Source organism: Penaeus vannamei, chromosome 27 (assembly GCF_042767895.1).
Source record: "Penaeus vannamei isolate JL-2024 chromosome 27, ASM4276789v1, whole genome shotgun sequence".
In the NCBI taxonomy this organism is placed as follows: domain Eukaryota; kingdom Metazoa; phylum Arthropoda; class Malacostraca; order Decapoda; family Penaeidae; genus Penaeus; species Penaeus vannamei.
The window spans coordinates 21943340-21953339 of NC_091575.1; the positions used below are offsets into that span (position 1 = coordinate 21943340).

The 10000-nt window shown below is 36.8% G+C and overlaps 1 protein-coding gene across 2 annotated transcripts in view; it reads left to right on the forward strand.

Moving 5' to 3' along the window:
- Positions 1-747: 747 nt before the first annotated feature.
- AGBE (1,4-alpha-glucan-branching enzyme) overlaps positions 748-10000 on the forward strand; it is a 15149-nt gene continuing 5896 nt past the window's right edge. The window contains exons 1-10 of one of the 2 annotated variants that reach the window (XM_070140991.1): positions 943-1354; positions 2753-2922; positions 3094-3209; positions 3961-3987; positions 7794-7922; positions 8327-8471; positions 8752-8842; positions 9012-9221; positions 9506-9577; positions 9816-9987. In XM_070140991.1, coding sequence (XP_069997092.1) covers positions 1251-1354; positions 2753-2922; positions 3094-3209; positions 3961-3987; positions 7794-7922; positions 8327-8471; positions 8752-8842; positions 9012-9221; positions 9506-9577; positions 9816-9987 — 1236 coding nt within the window. In that variant the 5' untranslated portion in view covers positions 943-1250. Of the gene's footprint in view, positions 1355-2752; positions 2923-3093; positions 3210-3960; positions 3988-7793; positions 7923-8326; positions 8472-8751; positions 8843-9011; positions 9222-9505; positions 9578-9815; positions 9988-10000 lie in introns of both variants that reach the window. The other variant, XM_070140992.1, reaches the window with a different exon arrangement.

The window sequence follows — 10000 nt, forward strand, 5'->3', positions numbered from 1 at the left end:
AAATGAAATAATCACTTCTTAATATTCTCGTGTACTCCTTCTCAGAGTAAAATATAGTTCCTTTGGAAATGTATCGATACATTAGTTATTTATATCCATCGAAAGTCTAGAACATAATTTTTCAAGGGGCACCATTTCTTAATTTATCCTTGAGGCAAGCAAGCCTAAGTATACGGCTGTGCATCGGTCGATATATTTTGAGAAGGATTTATTCCTCAAAGTTCTAGATCAGAAATCTTAATGCTTGATATATGACGTGCTGTCCCATGCTCAAGAATGGCTCCATAGCAACAGCGTCCCTAGTAACCACGGGTTTGCTAATAAAACCCTACAATCACTCACTGCAGCCATATTGGAAATACTGTTCCTGTCTGCTTGTGCATTCTGCCAAAGTCTGATGTCATTTTCAGGATGCTAGCCACTGAATGTTTCCTAAAATAGCCGGTTTGATCACGGTATAGAGTATAACAGGTCCCACAGTGTGCACGTGACACGCAGGTGCGCCCTACAGTCACCGGGTGCTTCCAAAAAATCTTGATCGGTCCTCTGGTGTAAACTGAGGGGAGTTTCCTTTCTTACAGAATACCAATTAGATGCACGTGTTATCTTGATCAAAAATATTTTCATTAAAAATAGTGTTAGTTGACATAAAAGTGTTAAATATTAAAGATCCACTAAAAAACAATCGGCGACGATAGTATTTTCGTACACATAATCACGACAGTTGCACGTTAGGGAATTTTATGTAGATTATATCGAGTTGGAATAAGCATCATCTAGTAACCCCTGGCAATCGTTTTTGCATCGTCAGGCATAATGAGTAAACGCCAACAGCATTAGAACAAGAATTACAGACACGAATTCCACACAAGTAGCCAGCAAAAAGAACGTACAGTTACCAACGGAGGCCGAGAGTCTGCCGAGCGGGACAAGCTGCACGTCGACTCGGTTTATCCTTTCAACCCCTCCAACCCGTCTATCCACAACCTCTAATTCGGAAGGCTCTGAAGGATCTGCGGGGCGTTTTCTCATTTCCGGAAGGTGCACAGACCTTCAGGCGTCCCAAGGGCAAGGTCAGGATACGTGACAAAGTGCAGGAGGATCTCGAGGGCGAATTATAGGGTCGCCGGAGGTTAGGAGAGGTTGAAAGGTTACACAAGATTCAGACGTTTGAGAGACGATTCCATCGCATCGCTCGGCCTTGAAGATTTCCCAAGGTCAAGAAAAGAAAGAGTGAAGGACGAGGCACAATGCAGGACATCGGCGATCCTATGAAAGTGGAGGTTCCGAAGATCAACGACTTGTTCAGCCTCGACCCCTACATCAAGCCCTTCGAGAGGGAGATCAGGAGGAGGTGGGTTGGAAGGCCTCCGTTTGTGTCGTTTTCTGTTTTGTTTTATTTTCATTTCCATGTTTTGTTTGTTTTTATAGATTTTGCAATATGATTTTAATGTAATTTGTGTATTTGCTGTACGTGTGATGCCTTTCCATAGGCTAATTTGTTGATTTCATTTATTATTTTCATTGTATGCTGGTTTTTAGAAACTTTTTCTGTATTTTCTTTGTTATTGTTAATATAGTTTATATTTTCTAATGGGCTTTATCATATCTGATGTCATTAGTGTTCGTGTGATGCTTCTTCATGTTACGACATTTTTCAAACTGTTAGTTAATTATTTATATATAGATAGTTTTAAAGATTTATGATTTTTTTCTCTGATTGCCAAATACAAAATATTTAGAATGGCTGTAAAAATTTATGACAGTCCCCCACTTAAAGAAAAGAGTGAATGAACCAGCATTTTAAATGTACAAACTATCTCAAATTTCACAGTTTGAACCAAAAACCTTCCCAACCAGGGGGCTTCGTTCTCAGACCCACTGCCGATTGCCTGTTTCCCAAGCTGTGCACTTGATAAAGTATATCTAAAGTTTTCCCCCAAAAAAGTGTCCAAAATAATGCAAGTTATAAAAATGCAAATTAAGACAATTTTGCATTGATATGATAGTGTCCATACGAAGAGGAGAAAGTTATTTTTTTCCCCTGTCATGTGTGCACTCAAAGCTCAGACCATTGGGTGTCATTTTAGAGGCTAATGTGAGCCAAAAGAAGGATGCAGAGACAGGAAATCTCTTGTAATGGACATAAAGAGCACAAAAAGCCACCATTTTAGGCATAGAAGTAACTGCTTGTATGTCAAACATTTTATCATTAGATTTTAGGTCTGACTGATAAGCAGAGCAATAACAAAGAGAATAAGGATCCAAACTAAAGTATAATTCTTAAGGTAATTATCCAGACTAAACTTAGTTAAGGTTTACAAGAGGACTGCACCAGCAAGGGAGAAACGGCAGTCTATAAGGGTTCTAGAGGTAGGGCTTCTGCCTGGAGAAATACAATAGTCATTTAGTGGTCTGGGGACAAAGCCAGCAAGTTAGCTAGGTTTATGTTTTTTAAGGTGGTCATTGTGGAAGTTTTGTGTGTTTAGGACGGGTTCATTTGTTTGTTCGTTTCAGTTGGGAACTTAGTCTCGGATGAGTGTAATACTAGCACAAAGCTAAGATAAGCCTACAGCCATTTATTGAGACTTGCAGATTTATACCTTACTGTTGCTGACATGCTTTTCACTTTGGTAATGGTCAACAAACACATGCACACTCACACGTACACGCACATGCACACTAGCAAGCATATGCGTACACACATGCACTCACACATATGTATATGTATTCGTATATTTTAATTTACCAGATATGGATGCTTTAAGAAATTACTCAGCCAAATAACTGAAGCAGAAGGAGGACTGGAGAAATTCTCTCGTGGCTATGAGACCTTTGGCATCCATGTTAATCCAGACAACAGTGTGACCTGCCGAGAATGGGCTCCCTTGGCCCAGGGACTGTTCCTCAAAGGGGATTTTAGTAAGCACTAACATTGTCCATATTTATTTTGTGTGTGGGGGGGGGTAGCAGGTGCTTGTGAATATGTTTATAATGAACCATCTTTGTCCAATTTTTTGTTTCCAAACTCTACCTTCACAGAAAAAAAAATGTATATATATTCTTTATTTCATAAACTTTATTATGCTTCAGATAACTGGGAGAAGTGTGCACTGCCCTTTAAGAAGTTGGACTTTGGCAAATGGGAAATAACCGTACCACCCAACCCCGATGGATCCTGCCCCATTCCCCACTTGTCACGTGTCAAGGTGAGAAAGGCTGGATCCCCACAATGTTAATTTTATGGCATTATTTCCATGTTCAAATTGGGTTCGAGTCCCTTTAGATATTTTCCAATTTTGAGGGTGATTGCATGGATGAAAGGTTGTCTCTGATATTAAACATTCTTTTTTTTTCCTGAATGTGAAGTATTAGGTTAAAAGTTTTGGGTGTAATCATTTATGTTTTTGATACAGAATGTGTAATGTGCTTAGCTTTTTCATCAAAAGAATTTTTGCCTGAGATTTAAAACAAGTTATCTATCTACATCCATTTAAATTTAAGTTGTAAATCTAAACATGTGCCAGATATAAAGAACAACAAGCAAGTGTTCTGGATGTTAACCTTGGTATTTTTAAGTTAGCACAAATAGGCTTGGAACTTTGCCACGGGTTCATGCTTTGTAGGAATGTAGCATGGCAACAATGCCCAGTGGAAGATCACTCTGGCATTAATGATCTCTAGTATTCATAAAACAGAGTATTCCTATAACTTGATAATTTAGATTTTGCAACATACTTTCATTTCCACTTTATTTAGTAATATACTTATATTTCATGATTAGGGACCTGTTGTGGATGTAGTAGCTAAAATTGCTTGGAATGCAAAGTGATGTTTGCTCCTAAGTTTTTATATGTTTCAGATTTTCTTGTAATAGGATTACGATTTTGAGGCTCCTTTTCTAATGCTAATATCAATTAGAAAAGAGCATTTTTATTGAAAGCCAATCTTATTTTCTAGATTGGTGTCTTGTCCTCAAAGGATCAGGTAAACAGCTGCTATATTATCAGTATACACTTGTTTTCTTTTCTACATCATAAGTTGCATGGGGCACCTGGTCAGGAGAGGGCCAGGTGGCATGAATTGAACACTTTGTAATACATTTGTTACTGGAATTAATTTTAGGGTGTGAATGAAATTATGGGACTGGATGTGTGAGAATTGACTTGCAGTTTTTGTTTGGATTATATATTTATATATTCCAGGATTGGAATGATGGGAATAGCATCACTTCAGATTAGTTTGTTCATTTGTTTATGCGTAATTGTCTGTCTGTGTGTAATTAATGATTTTCATATTTTTTCTATACAGTATAGGGATATCTCCTTCATCCACCTCCCCATCTGCCTGTTCCGTCTTCACCCATTCTCCGCTTCCCTACCCTTTTACTCTCTCCACTCCTATTCTCTCATCATATTTTTCCTCCTTATCTCCCCAACTTACTGCACCTACCTCTTTTTCTTCTCCCCCCTCTTCTCCTCATGTCTTTTTCGTACATCCATCACCTCCTCTCATTCTCCCCTCCCTTCTGTTTTCCTTTCTTTTCTCCTTTCTCCTCTTTGTTCCCTTTCTCCTCCCTTTTTCCACTCTCTTCTCCCATCCACTCTCACTCCACATTTCATTTTTGAATAAACTGTGGCTTTTCCACAAAGTGGTTCTCATTTTTCTTCTCATCATGGTCAGTCTTTTCCCTCTAGTATGTAGAGTGTGGTTATTATTGTATTTGTATGAATATTCATAAGATGTAGATTTGGAGCATGGTATAATAGTGTAGAATATGAAGGGACCCCATTTACCTGAATGTTGTAAATTCTACTTGTTAGTCAATGGTGTAATAGCACTCTTGTCTTGTAATTCTGTAGCACTTCTTAGTCTATTTTAAGGTTGCATGGAAAAAATTGTGAATCATTAAAGAGAATTCAAAATTTTTTGCTAAATGAATTTTCTTTTATGGAGTTCACTAAACTTGATAGATTTGAGAGATACTCTTTGGTCATATCTGATAATAGTTTCAAGGTATGAAGGACAGTGAATTTGATGTGAGTGAAGACTTAAAACATTCCAGATGAATAGACACTTTCGTTTAAAACATTTTATGTGAATAAGACCGATGATGTCACTTCATTTCATATAGCAACCTTGATAATGAACAATTTCTTCTTATTTTTTGGCAGCGAAAAATCTCATATCTTTAATGCCCTATGCAATGAGAAGAGAAAAGTATCCTATATGTTGCTTAATGACACTATGCTTTTGATTGCTTCTGTGTGATGTCATAAAAAACTGCAGTGATTAGACACTTTGTCATTTATTACTTGTAACTCCTTCACTCTTAAAATGTATCACCCACTGACCCTCACTAATGTATGAACCAGTATACCCTGATACTCACAAGTAAATCATAATGAATTTCAATTTTCTATGAAATACATAAAGGCAAACTTAGATATTGGAGTTAAAACCCTCTAACGATTTGACATGGTTTTATGCATTTTATTTCTTTCCCAAAAAAACATGACCACCACTCACACCAGTGTGGTGCATCGCCTCCAAAGGATTTTTTTTTCTTATATACTTTGAAACTTATTTTCTTTTAAACTTTTTCTTTCATTCATTCTTTATGTTACCTAATGGGATTATAAAAACATAGGGCATCAGCACAAAAAAAAGCACATAACTATGAACTGAAATGTTAATGAGATGTCAACCCACGCATTGCCAAGAGTTGCAAGACATTAACCCAATGCTCCCAGAAAAATGTGTTCACTGCAGTATTTTTTTGTCAGATATGTCTGCACATAGATGGCTCTGCAAGTGCTTAGCCTTGCAACCTCATCTGATTTCACCTTTCTTCAAGTTTGTGGAAAAAGTTTTTTTTTTTTTTTTTTAATAATGCTATTAATAATGATACTGTCAGTTTTACTTGGAGAGTATTAGCTCTGTCATAGCTTTCAAACCATTTTGTCTTTGTAATTTCTGTTTGATATATTCAGTAATAAAGACACCAATAATATACCCATGATTGATGCAGTGGTGTTTAACCCACTTATGATGGGTGTCCCACATATGAGACACCCAGAAAAACATTATTGGGCATCCCGCTGGTGTAACGCTAGATTGGAATTCACGCTCTGATTTTGCGCAGGCAGGTTTCTGAACTCGTCTGCACGCCAATTTTGAAGCCACCTGGAAAATATTATTTTCAGCCTGAAATTTACTGTCACAAGTGGGTTAAACTTGATTTTTGAAGAGTAAATTTGATGACACAAATCATGTTACTTGTTAACTTTAGCCTTCTCCTGTATTTTGTGCAGATCAAAGATTACCATAGGTTTATCAAGTAGTGTTTCATTTTCATACTCATAGTATGAATAGATGTTTCCATATATTACTTTGGTCTTCATATTCTCTTATTTATAAAGAAAACATTTAAAAGTACCTCTGTTTCTGCTTATGAAATCTCTTTATTCATTGAACTTATGACATCATCAAACTAAATCTGTTTGGTTCTTGGTTTCATCATCATTATAATTTCATTTAACCCAATGTTGATGGGAAGATGGTGCGTTCCCTTTGGCAATGCTTGGTTAAATGTTTCTGTACATAGATGGCTCTGCCAATGCTTAGCCACAAAGGAGTCAATTAGTAGATCTTGCGACCTCACTTTTCCTTGAAAAAGTGGGAAAACGTTTTTTTTTTACTAATGCTATCAATATTGACATTGTTGTTTTTAATGTTATAAACCTTATAATTACTATATTATTACTGACAGTACTAACAGCACTATTGAATATAAGAAAATATTGAAAATCAAGGAAAAAGGTAAACAGGTGAGACATAGTTTTGCGTAAGTGACTCATTGGTGACTTATTACTTGTGGAGCCATCAGTATATAAAAACAATTACTAAATTCAACACACATAGTGGGCAATGGCATGCATGTACGTCCCATGCCCGGCGCCTTGGTGTTAAGAGCCAAAATTAACGTGGGGACAGAAACTTATTTTAGGGGTGTTATAATTTACAGTTTAATATATGATAGTGATATTTCATGCTTTATGGAGAATTATAAATATATAACTATGTGCAATCCTTTTTTTGGTAGATCATTATTGGAATCAGACAGGAGCAACATAAAAATGATATGTTATGAAGTTTGGAAGTGCCATGACAGCTAAATTTAGAGATATAACTTATGAAGTGTTCATCTCAGTTTTAGAATATGGATAGACTTCAGAAATGTCTCCTTATTAACCCAGTGCCGAAGGGTAAAAGTGTTTGGCGAGGGGACGTAAGAACAGGATTAATGGCACGCGTCTGCAGTTTCCCCTGTTTGCGCCTGACTTTATTGGTAGTTTGCGAGAGACATTTGACACCTAAAAGCTTTTATTTTGCTATAATTTATAAAAATACTTTGAAGGCTTACCTTCATTATAGGTGCCATTGCCTAAAATCTTTACCATATAAATGAAGCCACTACTATCGGAGAAAAACAAACTCCGTCCGACGAGCCAGTGGCACAGGAATGGGTATGATACGATGCCATCTGTTTATTGGTCCACAGCAGCCATGGCATGTACATACATGCCACCCGTTGGCCACGGGTTAAAGAATTGCAGATAGACTTATTTGATGGTTGGTATGTAATTAATCAGTGTTGAAAATAAAGATAGAGAAAATATATATCAGACTTTTTTTTTAATAGTTTTATTCATGGTTCTGGATCCTTTTAGTTAGATTTTCTTTTAAAGGCTCTACTCACCACTGTGCATTGCACCCCCTCTCATCACCAGGTGGGACTCCTGACCCCAAAAGATACTATGGTGGACCGACTCTGTCCCTGGGCCTCGTATGTGCTGCAGCCACCCAAGTCAGAGGGGATCGCCTATCAGCATCATTTCTGGAACCCTCCACCAGAAGAGGTAAGTTAAGAGAGAGAAGATTAGAATATAGGTACAAGAAGTTGGAACAGAGGGGAAGAATTGGAAAGGAGAGAAAGGAGGGAAGTTAAAAAAAGATGAGGGAGAGAAGATAGAATGGAAAAGGAAGTGAAAGGGAGAAAGTGAAAGTGAATAAGAGTGAAAGAGATAGGATAGAAGTAGTGAGGACAGAGGGGGAGAAGGAGACAGACAGGAGAAGAGAAAGGACAGAGATAGAGAGTGTGAGGGAAAGAAAGGTAAAATGGGGAGAGTGGGAGCAGTAGTGAAAAAACTGAGCTTGATGTACTATAAAAAAAATAGATGTATATATTTCATATATTTGTAAGTTGTTCATATGAGGAATTACAAGTTTCATTGACTGAGAAATTTTGTATCTTTTGTGACAGAAATATACCTTCAAGCACCCAAAGCCAAAGAAGCCATCAAGTCTGAGGATCTATGAGTGCCATGTTGGCATTGGTACTAGTGAGCCTAAAGTTGGAACATACAAGGAGTTTACCCATAATGTTCTTCCCAGGATAGCAAAGTTGGGTAAGAAACTGTTTTTCACAGGATGATGTCAAAGAATTGTCTTATATATGTTCAGGAATCCAGAATACAATGAAAACATTTAATTTTGCTAGTCCAAATTGAAAAATATCCTTTAAAGTTAGCATGCTGTGTATTTGTGTTTCTCAGAAACTCGTATAAGAGTACTGATGTAAATAGATGATGGTATTGCACTGTTCTAAGCTACAAAGTGATCGTGTTTGTGATTAACATTTTATGTGAAAGATTTTGTTGTTGCATCCATTACTTGACACCATTCCAGGGTACAATGCTATCCAGTTGATGGCCATTATGGAACATGCATACTATGCCAGCTTTGGGTATCAGGTGACCAGTTTCTTTGCTGCTTCAAGGTGAGAATTATTTGAATTTATTCAGTCTATGCATTCTTGAAATACCTGCAATGAAATGAATATTTTTTTTTCGATTTATATTTATTCTCTGTGCTTGTCTAGAAGTATAGATGTTTTACCAGTTCCAAAAAAACTGTGCTTAGGACTAATTCCTCTCCTTTTGTTTTAGCCGGTATGGAACACCAGAAGAACTCAAAGAAATGATTGATACCGCTCATTCCATGGGGTTGTATGTTCTTTTGGATGTTGTGCATTCTCATGCATCCAAAAATGTCTTGGATGGTCTTAATGAGTTTGATGGAACAGACTCCTGCTATTTCCATGGAGGTGGCAGAGGGATTCATGATCTTTGGGACTCAAGATTATTCAACTATTCAAAGTGAGTCGACAGATTTGATCTAGCTTTTTTAAAAACATGTTAATCTTATCTTATGTTGGCAGATCTTATTTTTGTATTTGTTTGTATTTATTTATTTTGAGTTTGAAAAACTTGTTGTGTCATAGATTTTTAGATATTTGTTGTGAGATAGAATATCCATTTGCATGTAGCTATATGTAGATAATTGCATTTGTTTATGCATAGAGAGAATATTTATACATGATACTGACAACAAGGGCCAAGTATTTGTAGTAAATAACTTTCCTTTTTTTAATCTATATCAGCTGGGAAGTGCTGAGGTTCCTTCTGTCTAACCTTCGCTGGTACCTTGAAGAATACAGTTTTGATGGATTTAGGTAAGTAATCCTTCTTGGATTGTGGTGTTGTATTTAGCTTCTGTACTGGATCAATAAACATCTTTGCTTATATACCAACAGGAACTAGAAAGTAAATGGGTTTCAAGTGTAATTTTCATTATTACTGCTCTTTATCAAACATAATAATTTTTTTAACTAAACTTTTTCCTCTGTAATCTTATTGTAATTAATACATCACTGGGACAGTTTGTAACACAAGTTTCATATGAAATCACAGGTTTGATGGTGTGACTTCCATGCTGTATCACTCCCATGGAATAGGTGAAGGTTTTAGTGGAGATTACAATGAATACTTTGGGCTGAATGTGGACATAGAAGCTTTAGTATATCTCATGCTTGCTAACCACATGCTCCATGAGCTCAGCCCAGAGATTATAACCATTGCTGAGGTAAGTTCATTCA